A 16,353-nucleotide genomic window follows, 5' to 3' on the forward strand; every position below is an offset into this window, starting at 1 on the left:
CAATTCAGTGAGATTTGATGAAAATCTATGTACCATGTACTGTATAATGCAACATAGTTTTACTGAAATATCTATAGAGATTAAAACAGCAGCAAAAATTTTCAGAACCTAAAATTCTGACATTTTCTCTAGCCAAGATTTCTTCTTGTGGTACAAAATAGGACACTATTTTTTTTACCCTATTAGCCAAATGACATTGTACCTAAAATGTATTTAATTAAATGTCTACTCAATTAACTGTGATCTCAATCAGTCTAACAGTTATTAACTGTCCCAAACCAAAGCAAAATAAATGAATAAGTAACCTTATTTATCTAAAATCTTATCATATCATAGTGTGAGGAAAGCCTGGGAGGGGCGTGTGCAGGGTGGAGAGGGTCAGTGGGGAAAAAGGGGACATCTATAATACTTTCCACAATAAAGATAAATTTAAAAATAAATAAATAAAATAAAATGTTACCGTATCATTATGACCTTTGGGGGGCTAATAATCTATACTTTGTAAATATTTTATTAATACTGATGTTTTTTATTTTTATGTAACAAAAAGTTACTACCCACTAAGGTCTAAGCAGAACGAACTTTGTTACTTAACATATCCATGACCTTTAAGAGGAGTAGACATTTATGTATGATACCTTTTCTATAACATGGCATTTTAAGCGCTTTATAGTCTGCTGAGCAACCTTTCTAAATAAGTGAAAAATGCACACACTTAAGCCAGTTACCTAGTGGTCATAAATTTAATTAAGCCAACACCCTATACTACTGGGTTGTGACTGTATCTTGCTTATAAACTATCCCTAATCCTGAGCAACATTTCTCACAAATGTGTGCCATTAAGTTTGAGAGGAAGGAGCAGGCAAGAATATTTAGATAGCTCAGCCAAAACTGTATCTATTCTGTGTCTACTATCTGCAGGGCTCTATTATCACTACCATTAAACTTTGTAAATATGGTTGGTCAAAATTATCATCTTTAAACATCAAAGTTAATATAAAGTAGATGGTAGCAAGAAATTCCAGTCCCAGAATATCATCGACCACAAATAAGAAAAAAACAAAAGACAAAAACTGGAACCAGGACAAGAACTTCCAAGGCAATAGTGAGGTGAGGCCCAAGTTTTCTCTTTACAAAGTACTTCCTTTCTACAAATTCTCTGAGAAATGATCACTAATTTATCTCTGCTTTCATACCTAACATTGTTGCCTTGCCTTGTGTTTGTGGCAGCAATTCTAATCAAAGTTGTGTGTGTGTGTGTGTGTGTGTGTGTGTGTGTTTTACCTACAATCAGAGACAAGATGTTGGATTGCTTGGCCATTATTATAGTCAAATAGTTATCTAATTAAAGAATCTTTAATTTTTTGTATTTTTTGAGAAATATCACATTTTGCATATCTGGAAACGACTATTCTTCAACACAGTTTGTATCCCTTCCCTGTTTATATATAAAAAGTTAAATCTATTATCCAAAATTGACATTCAAAATAGCTCTCATTCATTAGGCAGAGAGTAGATATGGGCTATGCACATATCTCAAAAATCTTATCAACTCACTATTGTCACAGAGAGAAAACCTCTACCCAGTTTTCTATCATTATTCTGACCCCAAACTCAAGTTGGCTTGGGAGGCTCCTGATATTGGCTTTTTAAAGGCAACCAGAGGATGGCTCTTATTACTCTCAGTTTGCAGATTACATTTTCATGGTGTCGTGTTATTTTATTATGAATTTTTCATTATTCCTCTGTGAGAATTTAAAAATGTGTTAATGTATATATATATGAGCATGACGTTGAGCCAATTCTAAAAAGATATCTCAAAACACACCTGAAAACAGTTAAAATAAAAGTAAGAAGCTCTAAAGACTTGTGATTTAGTAAATGCAAAAAATTGTGAACTGGCACATCACAGTTCATGGTTAGAAAATGTCATCTTATTGTTGAGCATAGTCCTGTCAAAGATTTAACAGTAGTTTAGAAGCTGACTTCTGCCTGTCCTCTCTCCTCCAAACTTTTGAACCCAACTGGGCTTTGGATTTTACTGAGTGTTACTCAAATGTTATTGTAAATAGTAAGTTGTACAAAACTGAGAATGAATGTATACACAAAGGAGTGAAATTGTGTTCCCTTCTTTTCCACCTTGACATGTCTTTTGCCAAAAGAACTGATTCTTTAATTCTAATGCTCTAACCCTTTCTCCAGCTTATTAAAATTTATTATTTGAATTTCAGGCATACTTAGCATAGTTTCACACTAATAAAATCAAACAGCTAACCTCCAAAATAATGCAGTTAGGAAGATTGAAATTCCAAAGTAATTCCTTTGGAATTGCAATGAAAATAAACAGAAGAGGTCATCTGGGGAGGCAATATTGTGTAGTGGTTACAAGACAGCATTACTTCATTTAATATTTACATAAAGTTTACAGCACAATGCCTGGCACATGGTAAGAGATTAATAAACAGTAGTTATTAATATCATTTCTCAAAATAAAATCACATACCTTTAGTAACTTTTAACACTGCTTTCTAAATATGAAACAGACACAATGTTAATGTAAATCATTCCTTGTCCTGCGTTCTGTGATTCTCTATTTAGGTACCTACTTTTCCACCACATCCAAATCACATGAGTAAAAGTTTTAGTAATGGCATTAAGATTCATGTGGGTGAAGTCTTATGTACATAAAAGATCTACTATAGTATGAAGTGCAATGCTAGGAAATTATTTGCGCAAAAAGAAATAAATATTTCAAGACAATCTGAAATGATGGAAGTAATATGTCAAATGAATCAAACTTGAAGGAAAAAAGAAACAATTTTCACATTATGATGAAGGGATTACAATCCCCTATCAGAAAAAAATGTGCAAAACACTAAACATATCAAATCAGTTGTTTGGAGATTCTAACAGGGGAGCTCAGTACTTGAATATCCTTGGCTAAATAAAATCCTTCTGCTTGGAAAACTTAGTTTTAGAAGGGGCACACATAGAGAGGTGAGGCAGGAAAATAGTATCTATTTGGCCAGCTACAGCAATGAAATAACCTAAGGATCAATGGGATGACATTGACATGACAGCTAGATTTTCCTCTTGTCTAGTTAAGCTTGATTTTTTTTCTTTTAAAAAATGCTTTTTTATTGATTTCAGAGAGAGGAAGGGAGAGGGAGAGACAGAAAAAATGAATCACTGATCGGCTGCCCCCTGCATGCCTTCTACTGGCGATGGAGCCTGCGACCTGGGCTTGTGCCCTAAGTGGGAATTGAACCATGCTCGACCACTGAACCACACTGGCCAGGCTTGATTTTGTTTTCAATTAGTTTACTTTCAATATTATTTTGTATTGGTTTCCTGCATATAGCATACTGGTTGGTTAGACCATCATATACTTGACAACATGTTTCTCCTGATATTTCCAGTACCCACCTGGCCCCATACATAGTTATCACAATATTGTTGACTATATTCCCTATGCTGTACTTTATATCCTATAACTATTTTTGTAACTACCAATTAGTACTTCTTTATCTCTTCTTTTTTTTCCACCCAGTTCCACAAGCCCCTTCCTTTTGGCAACCACCAAACAAAATTGCAACAGACACATAAACATAGAGAGCAGACTCATGTTTGGTGACTATATAGATGGTCCATAAGGGAGAAATGGATGAATGAAATATAAAATCAGAAGTATTCATGATTACTCTGAATACAGATTTGCTTAATTTAGACCTTTGTGTCCTATGGGAGCCTGTTGCTAAGAATCTGTCTGCCAAGATCTAAGAAATCTAGGTAGAACCCAAATATCAGTTTCCAACTCTACAAGGAGTTCAGGATAATTGCAATAATTACTGGTCCAAACTTAGGGAAATGGGTAAAAGGAATTACTATGATATTGTTGAGGTAGTGTTTACTATGCTCTTTTATGCATTTTTTCTTTATCTTTTCTTTTATTCTTAATCATTCCTAGTTAGCTGCTTTAAGAGAGAAACCTGCAAAAAAGAGAGAGAGAGAGAGAGAGAGAGAGAGAGAGAGAGAGAGAGATTTTTTTCCCAGAATCAGCTAGTATCTGGGGTCACTTCTAACCAGGTAGATGACTTCTTTCAATTTAACAAGTACTTAATGAGCAACTGTAGGGTGTTCAATAAGTATTGTGCTAGATACTATGGGATATACCAAAAATATGATTCATTCTTTTACTCTTAAGTTTGCTTATTTCTTTTAGGTAGGGAGAGGGTGCTGGGAGAATAAGATTTACATGTGTAAAATAATATGAAAAATTCAAGATAATTGAGCACAAAGAGCTAAATTGAATTACCTTGTTGGCTAGAATAGTTTCAGTTTTCATGGTGGTAGTAGATCTTAAGATGGATTTCAAAGGATGGGTAAGATTTGGATATGCAGCAATTGTTGAAGAATATTTGAAGTAGCAAAAATGTGAATAAAGCCTAGAGGCCAGAATAATGTGATGTATGCCCTGGAAAGTGTAATCTACTATTGCTGGAACAGAGAACATGTTGGGAAATATAATGGTCATTATTATGGTCATGTAAGCATTTAAAGGTTTTATATTGAATACATACAACTTATTAAGTCTATGGCATTTTAATATACTGTGTAATGAAGCCTACTCTGTTTAGGAAACAATCCTTACTTCTCTAAGAAAGCAACTTGAAAGGGTACATGGACAAGATAACATTGTAATGTATTCATTCAGACTTTTAAAAATGTGAAAAATATATATCTTAATAAAAACATGATCACACCATACTGTATATTGAGTATGGCTTTTTCCCATTTATCTTTATTTTATAAATGGATTATAATATCACAGACATAATTATGAAAGCTCATCTTTGTTTATTTTGCAATTCTTCCATTTGCCTCAGCATGCATGATTTTTTAGGGTCTGCATCCAGAGGATGGGTTGGAAAGGAAATATCATTGGTCAAATTTGAAGTATATTTATTATACATATACTTAGGAATATGTGTGTTTATAGGGCACCTTTGGTCCCACATGCAATATCAAAGATGGTCTGAAATGCAGCTTAAGTTATTAACATCCAAGTAGTGTTGTTTTGGAGATCAGAGGCAAGGTGGATAAAAAAGTAGAAAAGATTGGGACCAAACAACATGAAGTTATTAGAATAGATCTTATTTAGGATATTACTCAGAGTATTTTGTGTTTAGGATTTCAAAAGTCTCCTGGGTCTAAGAATTTCCTACATTTGGCCCTATGTCACTCTTTCCAATGTCAAATTGATTGGATATTCAATCCAAATAATAAATGCCGGGGGGAGGTCAATAGGGGAAAAAAGGAGACATATGTACTACTGTTTGTAATACCTTAAACAATAAATTTAAATTTTTAAAATATAAAAAAGATTTTAAAAAGAAATACATAGAAACACATTATATTAAGGTTTATTTAATCTAACTTTAAGGTATACTAATAAATCAAACTTTCACTGAGAAGATGCAATTCCAAATGAAATTAATTCTTCTATAGTCAGTATAATTCAAGTAATTCACATTTTCTTTTCCAAAGTGGGACAGATGGGTAAGCCATGTGGTGATAATGCACAATTCAGAGATTTTCATTTACTTGTTTTACTGCTTTACTTAAGCATCTATGTTCCAGAATTTTTATATAAATTATTCAAGTTTTGCATTTATTAGGTCACTTAGACTTGTATGAAATGAAATTTAAAATGTTATCACAACGTTGCTTTACTTTAAATTCATCCCATATTGAAAAATGTATACCCCAGATGCAAAAAAAAAATTTTGTGGCTTGATTCATGGGGTGACTTTGTAATTAGTTACTTGTATTAATCATTATTTCACATTTTTCATTTCATATCAAAACATCTGTGAATTTAGAAATACTTAATATTGTTTATAATTGAGGTTGATGTTTTCTTCAGGTGATAATTCAGGATGATGGCCCTGAAAAATTGGATCCCAAATATTTTGGAGAGTTACTTGCTGATCTACACCGCAAAAATGCAGATCTATATAACTGCCTGTTAGAACATTTGCAGAGAATTGGAGGAAGGTATGGTTAATATATTATTTGCCTTGATAGTGTACCTAATCAAACATTTATAATACTGTAGTATGTCTAACAGACTATTTTTAGAGCCTTTTTAGGTCCACAGCAAAACTCTAGTACTTTTAATGGAGAAACAGCACAATTATATATGCAGATATAGCAAATGTTTCATTTTTAGAGTTAATGTACTTTATGAAAATCATCAAAGAGATCACACCAGCCCTTCTAGGATCAGTAAAAAAAAATTATATATATTCTTTTGTAATGTATTTTGATGGCAAATGCAGCCTCTTGGGCAAGGAGCTCAAAAATGCATGATAAACTATAACTTATTTTAAGATATTACATTGATTATACAAGATACAATCCTTCTGCCAGCACATGATTCCCATCTTCAAAGCTAAGCCTTCATTACTCTTTACACAAATCAACATCTTCTCTGATTACCCAAACAACTGTTTCACAGATTCATCCATTTGTATAAGTCACTACCTTAAAACCTTTCCCCTCACTCTGAGTAATTAATTATTTATTGTCTACTCTGTACTACACTCTGTGTTTTTTAAATATTATCTAATTGACACAGTTACCCTAGAAAGTTTCAGATGAAGACTCAAAGAGAAAGTTATTGACTTAAAGTCACATACCTTCTAAGTGCTTGAGATGAATTAAAACGTTTTGAGTACTCTTTAGCTATAAATTATGACTTAGCTTTTCTATAAAGTCTTCCTTAGATATTCATTTGGTCTTGGTGCTCCTCTTCTGTACATTAATAATGTCCTGTGAATGTTTGTATCAAAGTGTCACATTATAAAATCAAGAGCATATAGAGACATAATCTTAAGTACCCTGATTCTAGATCCAGAGTTCATAGGTTGAACTCACGTCCCAGCTTTTGTTACATACTAGATGTGTAATAACAGGTAATATGTTTAACTTCTCTGTTTCTTGGTTTCTTCATTGGTAAAATAAGGGTTATAATAAATAATTCTTATCTCATAGATTTCTTATAAGCAATAAATGATGCAAGACATGTACTTACAAGCAGCATCAGCATCATGTGAGAGCTTGGAAATAGACCTACAGAATGAGAAACTCTGAGGGTAGGGCCCAGCAACAAGCACCCCAGAGGATTCTGATACATTCTCAAGTTTGAGAAGCATTTGACCTGTGGCAGCATTTTCAACCAGTGTGCCGCAAGAATTTTCAAAACTTGCAATAACTGACTACTTAGTCAGGGACACTGACCTCTTTCCTTTATATTGTCAAATAAACACATATGTAATACCTTAATCAATAAAGAATAAAATAATAAAAAATGACAACAGCCAACACACCAGTAGCCGTCCAGTGTGAATGGATCAAAATTATACTTGTATTTTTGTCAGAATGGCAGAAAATAGAATATATATTTTTGGTGTGTCACAGAATTTTAGTAAATAGTTTATGCGTGCAACGAGATTAAAAAGATTGAAAATCGTTGGCGTAAGGCTACAAAAGTGGCAAAATCTGGGACTAGTACCTATACTCTGAGAGCCTTTCTCTGTGGGCAAATCACTTAACTTTTCATTACTAGATATGTATTCCAAAATGTTTAAAATATTGCTGACAATTTTAAGAAATTATCAAAAATTTGAATCATCAAATTTCAAAGGTCACAGATTTAGACCAATTTTATATTGTGTAAATTTTGCCTTGAAACAATTATGTTTGTATAAAGTACAAGATAATATTTGTGTTTTGTATTGCCCCAAAAGAGTTCAGAGCATGTGGCCTTGACAAAGTCTCTGTTAAATAAAGATTTACAGAATTAGAGTTCAATATATTCTAAATTTATTAGTCTCATATTAAATAGAAGTAGAAGAAGTAGCTATACAAGGAAAGTTCAATTATTTCATAATAATCATCCAGGTAAATTTTAATCTGAGGTCTTTAACGAACTTTCTCTCATGTGGAGGTTTTGATAAATATACATGGATGATACAAATGTGTAATTAAAGGCTGCAAAGCTTTGAATTTAATTCCTAGAGTAGCTAACAAAAAAAATTGAAAGCTAGCATCTGCAACATTAGTAAACGCTCCAGGATGGAGAGGTGTTTATATGTTTCTGCTTGTCATAAGGTTGTCAGTTTCTTTCTCTTCATTCTTTCCCTCTTTCCTTTCTTTCTTTCACTCTTTCTTTCTTTCTCTTGTTTTGTTTGTTTTGTTTTTCCGTGTTACATTTCTTTCTATAAAGTGAGTGCCACTCTATTTCTCACACAATGTAATTCTAGACACCAGCTGCCAGTGCTGAATAGAGATGTAATCCACAATGACCTTTCCACCTCCCTGCTCTGCTCTTTTTCCACTTTCTCCCTCCCTCCCCTTTTGTCTCCACTTTTCTTTCCAAATTACAATTCAGCAAGGAGTGTAATCCTTGGTCAAAATTTGACCCAAAATTCCAGGGTCAAAATTAAGGAAAGCTGTCTCATTAAACCATTCTGGTTACTCTTTAATATTCCAGTGCTTCTTGCTTTATTTCTTTGTATTATTTTCTTATTTGTAGAAAAAAGTAAGGGACTAGAAACCTGTGTACTAGGTCGGCATTAGAATTGGAATTTTAAGAAAGTGATGATTCCAGTTATCAGTAGGGCAAGACTACTAAAACTGCATTGTGATTCATATTTTAACTTGTTTTACCTTCCAATATATGCATGCGATTACTTTAGTAAAATATTAAATAAGTAGAAGATACTTTATTTTGTTTTGCTATGGCCTCCCCACAATTTCTATTTGGGGGGACAACACAGAAATACCACATGCATACATATATACATACATGCATATGATTGCACATATGTAGTCATGTCTTGGGAAATGGAATCTTCAGTTCTTCTCCACATTAGCTTGTATATTTTTATAAATGCATACAAGAGGTTTTGCCTAGTGAGTGACCCATTTATTTCAATTAGCAATATATTACTCTTAAGCACTTACTTAGAAGGTAAATGTAGGAAATATAGGAGCTATTGTACTAGCTTAATATCTCTAAATCACTTTTCTGTTTTACTGAGGATATTTCAATCATGTATCTATGATTTTCTAAGACTGTCTTATTTTAAGATATTCTAGCTTGCGGTCAGAACATGTGTAGTGTTTTTGTTTTTTTGAGAAGCATGTTCACTAAATGTATTTTGGGCCCAATTTTTCCACTAAGTGCAGAGAGAGCAAGTAGGCAAAAATAAAGGCCTGTCTGTTGCCACTGACAACATTAGAACTGTATGCTTCCCAGCTTTCACCACTCCCCAAAGAAGCAAGTACCAGACTGATATAGTCACTAGCAATTCTCTTCCAGCTTTTGCCTTCTTAATATGGCTTTAAAAAGGGGTTGCGTAAAAGAGGGCAATGGGGGACATCTGTAATAGTGTCAATAAGTTTAAAAAAGGGGCCTTCCAACCCTCATTTTGATGCTGGAAATTATATTATTATACTAAAATTTTGGTCATGTTGCTTAAGGTCTGTCCCTATGCAAATATTCAAATACCCTTTAAACTTTGTCTCTGCCATTTATACTGTAGTGTATATTGAATGTATTTCTCAATCTTGTTTTGCAAGTTTGGATTTTGATAAAACTTGAAATCACTGGAATCAGCATTGAAAAGGAGCAATACAAAGGGAAAGAGGATGTATAAATAGAGAACAACTATTATCATTATTTATTCACTCAGGCAGTATTTATTGCCAAACACTGAGGACTTTGACATCCAGCCTCAAACAGACTGGTGTTAATGGATGGTACTAACCAATTCTGCATATTCTATCGGTTTGTTATTTGGGTATTGCTTATTTTTAACAGATTAGCTAGTTACAAGAAAATTATCTTTACATTTTTGAAGTGACATTGCAGTTATTTTAAAAAATTTTTATTTGGACTATAAATTGAATTGGTGCTTTTATGATATATTGAAAAGTGAGATAAAGTAATTAAAACATTAGCATTTATGTATGATCAATGTACATATTTCCCTAAGGTTGTCCATCTTTTTTTTTTCCATTCTTGCAGCAAACAAGACTTTGAGTCCACAGATGAGGTAAGTGTAAAGAGAGTTAAAAATCAAACATGGAACAAGAAATAATGATCATTTTGCTTTTAATGTGATATAGCCATTTATGTCTTTGTAATGGCTGTAAAAGCAATAATCTGAAATCAGTCACACAAAAAATGTTTTATCAGCTGTCACTTCATGATTTAATTTGTCTTTGATTATCAGGATATTTAAAATTTAATTGACCACATATTCTCTGCTTTATAAAACTAAAATATACATTAACCAAATAAATAGCAAATTTAGTTTTAATGTACTTTGAAACCTTATATGTCCTGTGACAAATAGCAGCTCAAAGCATTTTTTTCAAATATTAATTCTATTATATATGCACATTTTGTTAATAATTACTTTTAATGGAATAAGTCATAAAATAGAGAAAGAATATATTTCAATATAGCAAAGCACAATGGCCTCCTTTGTGCTAATTTTTATCTTTGTTTCCAATTTATTGATATACTGGATTTATTTCATTTTTTTCAGTAAGCTCTAAATTGCCTTTAAAAATACTGACTTCAATATAGCCTCTCACTTAAAATTAGTTGAAGATTCTCAGTGTTGCTGTGGCAACATCATCTTTCAAAAATCACCACAGTTCTATGTAAATTTTCATAAACCCTTAATATTATTTTATTTCTCCAAATTTTTATTGTTTAAAATTAACCTCTAAAATGTCATATCTAACACACAACAAAAATTCCAGAAGGTTTTCAAGAGATACACTGAAATAAAGTGTTTCATGGGATTTAAGAGGCCATCCTCTTATTCTGATTTTTAAATTTGTTTTATTTTTAAAACCTCACCCTAGGATATGTTTCTACTGATTTTAGAGAGAGAGAGGATTTTAGAGAGAGAGAGAGAGAGAGATGAAAGAGAAACATAAATTGGTTGCGTCCCATATGTGCCCCAACCAGGATCGAACGTGCAAACTTTCGGTGTACAGGACAATGCTTCAACCAACTGAGACCAGGGCCATCCTCTTGTTTTTCAATTGCTCTTTTGAAAAAATAAAAATGGAACATTTAGTTGCCCAAAGCTTTTCCCTACAGTGCCTAAAATTGAGGGGTTTTCCCATGGTGTGTGTAGTATAATCTATTTTAAAATATTTTTATTGATTTCAGAGAGGAAGAGAGAGGGAAAGAGAGATAGAAACATCAATGATGGGAGAGAATCATTGATTGGCTGCCTCCTGCAAGCCCCCTACTGGGGATCCAGCCCACAACCCGGGCATGTGCCTTTGACTGCAATTGAACTTCGGACCCTTCAGTCCGCAGGCCAATGCTCTATCCACACAGCCAAACCAGCTAGGGCTAACTTTTAAAAGTAAAAACTGACTAGGCTAGAAATGAAATTTGTAGCAACTATTACATGAAAAGTGAAATAAGTTTTTGATGTCCCTAAAAATAAGCCCAATGCACAATTCTGTGGATTGCTGACCCTAAGATTAAAATAATAATGTGTAACTGTTCAATGAATAACGTTCTCTTTTCTTACAGTCAGAAGACATTGAATCCTTGATTCCCAAAGGATTGTCAGAGTTTACAAAACAGCAAATTCGCTATATTTTGCAGGTGAGATGGTGTCAAGAGTGGGTGTGAGAACAATACTAACAAACCTTTAGGTTAGAATGGTTCCTTTAATTAAGAACAGAAATTTCCAAATAAAAATCCTTTTCACAAGAATTGATTATACTGTATTTTGATCTTAAAAGGATTACATTATAGTTTGATCAGATCACAAACACAAGTAGAATATGACTAACATACAGGAAAGCATTCAAGAAATAAAGGGTGGGGCAAAAGTAGGTTTACAGTTGTGAGTATGTGAAATACAGAGTTTATTCTTATATTATTATTTATTTATTTATTAGTGTATTATTTTCCATATGAACAACTGTAAACCTACTTTTGCCCCATCCTGTTTTACTCCTCAATGTGGAATGCCCTTAGTCTCTCCTCACTGCTGTAGCAAAACCTGACTTATATCTGTTGCCCTCCTCTTCTCCATTCTACTTTCTACCCCTCTCCACCATACTTCTGCCAGTGAGAGATGGAAAAGCAAGTGCCATGCTTTTCTTAAAGTGTGGGAGGCTGGAGACCCCTGGAGCAGTAAATTCCAATATAATGAAGGGAGAGATAGACCAAGATAGGTGCTGTGGGAATATGACTAAAAAGAATACATGTGTTTACAAAAAAGGGTTCTGAAGACAATATCTAAATTTGATAGTTGGTCTCAAACTTTTGTTTATCTAAATTTTGGACCTGGTGTTATATTTGTAAAGTTAAATGAAATATTATTTTTAGTGGTACGCATTCTGTATAATAAAGAGAAAGAGGTATGGGGCACACATATGCTCTGCAGAACCTGAATCTTGGAGAAATTCTTAATATTATCTCTGGAGGTGGGATGCTCGTCTAAAGTGCATTCATAATTTATTTCTGCAAAAAAAACAACCCAAACTCCTTCTATGAATTTTTGCATCTAAGATTATGAGAGACATTGGTCTGTAGTTTTCCTTTCCTGTATTATCTTTAGTTTTGTTGTCAGGATAATAATAAAACTAGCTTCATAAAATGAAATGAGGAGGGGTTCTTCCTTTTCTATTTTTTGGAAGATAGTTATAGATTTGGTATCAAGTCTTCTATTTATTTATTTTTTATTTATTGTTGAAAGTATTACAGATGTCCATTTGTTTGTTTTTCCCATTGATCCACCCCACACCCGCCCCTCCCAGGCCTTAACCACTCTATTGTCTGTGTCCATTTATGCATATAAGTTCCCCAGTAAATCACTCCCCACCCCCCAACTCCACCTTCCCTCTGAAATTCACCAGTCTGTTCCATGCTTCTATGACTCTGGGTCTATTTTTGATCGTCAGTTTATTTGGTTTATTAGATTTCATATATGAGTGAGATCATATAACACTTATCTTTCTCTGACTGGCTTATATCACTTAGCATAATACTCTCCAGGTCCATCCATGCTGTTGCAAATGGTAAGAGTTCTTTCTTTTTTGTAGCTGCATAGTATTCCAAATGTACCACAGCTTTTTTTATCCACTCATCTGCTGATAGGCACTTAGGCTGTTTACAAATCGTAGCTATTGTAATTGCACTGCTATGAACATAGGGGTGCACATATTCTTTCTTTTTTCACTCTTTATTGATTAAAGTGTTACACATATCTTTTTCTCCCATTGACCTCTACCCAGCTATGCCCAACCCCCAGCACATGTCCTCATCTCCCTACTGTCTGTGTCCATTGGTTATGCTTATATGGATGCATAAAAGTCCTTTGGTTGATCTTTTACCCCTCCTCCTCCCCTGCCTTCCTTCTGAGGTTTGAGGGTCTGTTCGATGCTTCTCTGTCTCTGGATTTATTTTTGTTCATCAGGGTATGTTGTTCATTATATTCCACAAATGAGTGAGGTCATGTGATATTTATCTTTCTCTGACTGGCTTATTTCCCTTAGCATAATACTCTCTATGTCCATCCATGCTGTTGTGAATGGTAAGAGTTCCTTCTTTTTACAGCAGTGTAGTGTTCCATTGTGTAGATGTACCACAGTTTTCTAATCCACTCATCTGCTGATGGGCACTTAGGCTGTTTCCAAATCTTAGCTATTGTAAATTGTGCTGCTATGAACATAGGGGTGCATATATCCTTTCTGATTGGTGTTTTGAGTTTCTTATTCCTAGAATAGGGATTACTGGGTCAAATGGGAGTTCCATTTTTAACTTTTTGACGAAACTCCATACTGTTCTCCACAGTGGCTGCACCAGTCTGCATTCCCACCAGCAGTGCTGGAGGTTTATCATGCTTATTGACTTTTTTCGCAAATAACTAAGTTTTAGTTTTATTGATTTCTTCTACTATTTTCCTATTTATGCTTCAATTGATTTTTGCTCTTGTCTGTATTATTTACTTCCTTTGCTTGCTTTTGCTTTATTTTGCTCTTTTGTGTCCAATATCTTGATATAAGAAGTTAAATTATTGATTTGAGACCTTTCCTATGTTCTTTATAAAAAATATTGGGGTGACATTGGTTAATAGAATCATATAGGTGTCAGGTGTAGATTTCTATGACACAAGATCTATATATTGTACTGTGTGCCCACCACCCAAAGTCAAATCATCTTCCATCACCATATATTTGACCCCCTTTACCCCTCACCAATTTCCCTCTGGCAAGCATTTAGTGCTATAAATATCCTGTCGTCCTGGCTTTAGCTGTGTCCCACAAATTATGACATATAATTTTATTTTCTTTCAATATATTTTATTGAGGTGATATTGATTAATAAAATTATATAGCTTTCAAGATTTTAAGTCTATCTTTCGTTTTAAGAAATCTGACTGATTTATCTGGGCATGGATTTCTTTGGATTTATTGTATTTGGACTTTTCTCAGCTTCTTGAATATGTATGTTTTTGGCTTTTGCTAATTTTGGGAGGTTTTCAGTCGTTATTTCTTCAAAAATGTTTTCAGCTCCACCCTTTCTTCTTTCTTTCTAGGACTTTGATGACATGAATGTTAGATATGTTTTATACTCCCACAGGTCTCTGAGGCTTTATTCAAAGTTTTTTAATCTATGTGCAGATTGAGTACTTCCTATTGTTCTACCTTCGAGTTTGCTGATTCTTTGCTCTGTATTTCCCTTTATTTTTAGTCCATCCACTGAGGTTTTTATTTTTTAGTTACTGAGCTTTTTAATTCTAAAATTTCCATTCAGTTATTATTTATATCTTCTATTTCATTTCTAATTTTTTTATTTTATTGCTGTGACTTTCTATTTTTTATTTGTGTTAAGCTTGTCATTTCTTGTTGAAGCATTGTTATGATGTTTGCTTTCAAATTCTTTTTAGACAATTCTAACATTTCTGTTATCTTGATGTTGACATCTATTAGATTTTTTTTCTTATCAACTTGAGATTTTCCTGATTCTTGGCATGAGGAGTGATTGTTTAAAATTGAAACTTGGACATTTTGGTATTATATCTTTGGATCTTTTTTAAATCTTCTGTAGTAGCAGGCTTCCTCTGATATTGAAACAACAGGGGAAGTGAGGGTACTGTCTGTTACTGCCAGTTGGAGATGGAAGTCCAAGTGCCCACTTAGTCTTTGTTGACACTGATCAAGAAATTTGCTTCTTGTTCCTCCAGAACATGGGTAAGAATTGTGGCCCTCTACTAGGCACCCACCTTTTTAGGACCTGGTATAAGTAGGAAAGAGTACCTCATCACTGTTCCCACTTGGCTTCTACTGACACTGCAAGTTGAGTGGTATCATTTCCTTACTCTCCACTAAGCATCCTCAGACATCACCCTAGCAAGGAGGTGGAGCAGTACCTCATTACTGCTGAATAAGGTGAGAGCCTAGGTTCCTTGCATAGTCTTAATTGATACCACAGTGCTTATGATCTCATCTTTGCCCAGTGGGGATGAAAGTTTCATCTTTCCACCCTACCTTTTCTCACACCAATCTCGTGGGTGGTGTTGCACCTTTTTAAGGCCTGGTGAGGGGGAAAATGTAGGTTTTCTTCCTGGCTTTTGATGGTTTGGGTAGGAGTAGAGTTGTAGGGTTTTTTTCTATGGTATTTAGCTAGAGTAGAGTGATTATTATTTAAAAGTTCTTCACCTCGCTAGACTGCCCTTTTCATGGTCCATTGGCTACAGAGAGCAGGCTGTTCTAGGGACTTTTGTTATTTGTACCCATTTGTGTTTCTGAGTTATTGATTTCCACAAAACCAATCTGTGATATATGAAGCAAGAAGAAAACCCGGGAACTCACTTCTGTGTCATTTTTCAGGTCCCAATGTTCCTAACCAGACTTCTTTCTTTTCTCGTTTCAGGGTCTTTTTATTCATAACAGCCAGGGCTTTAGTTATACTTAGCAGGAAAAATAGGGAAAAGTATTTCTATGTCATCTTTCCAGAAATGACAATTTCATTAAACATTTTTTTCCTTTGAAGAAAGTAATTTCTCCTTGTAAAAGGGCTTTTCTCCCACTTCTTTAAAATTTGAGATGTTTCTATACTTTAAGGTTAAACTTATCTAGTATTATTTTCTTCTCATCTTAAGACAAAATCCATGCATTTGGCAGCACACTTAAGAAGGTGTATTTTACTATTTGAAGGTTGACTTGCCTAATCTTTTCTAATCTTTAAATAAAGAATGAAAGTAAATTTGAGAATTTTCTGAGAAATTTCTGTCT

At 33.8% G+C, this 16,353-nt stretch overlaps 1 protein-coding gene across 3 annotated transcripts in view; it reads left to right on the top strand.

The window, feature by feature from the left end:
- POF1B (POF1B, actin binding protein) overlaps positions 1-16,353 on the top strand; it is a 69,637-nt gene that overhangs the window by 36,949 nt on the left and 16,335 nt on the right. For all 3 annotated transcript variants that reach the window (XM_014465028.2, XM_006082805.1, XM_014465033.2), the window contains 3 exons: positions 5,927-6,057; positions 10,097-10,124; positions 11,636-11,710. In XM_014465028.2, coding sequence (XP_014320514.1) covers positions 5,927-6,057; positions 10,097-10,124; positions 11,636-11,710 — 234 coding nt within the window. The remainder of the gene's footprint in view (positions 1-5,926; positions 6,058-10,096; positions 10,125-11,635; positions 11,711-16,353) is intronic.

The sequence above is a fragment of the Myotis lucifugus genome, unplaced genomic scaffold (genome assembly GCF_000147115.1).
Source record: "Myotis lucifugus unplaced genomic scaffold, Myoluc2.0 scaffold_4, whole genome shotgun sequence".
Classification (NCBI taxonomy): domain Eukaryota; kingdom Metazoa; phylum Chordata; class Mammalia; order Chiroptera; family Vespertilionidae; genus Myotis; species Myotis lucifugus.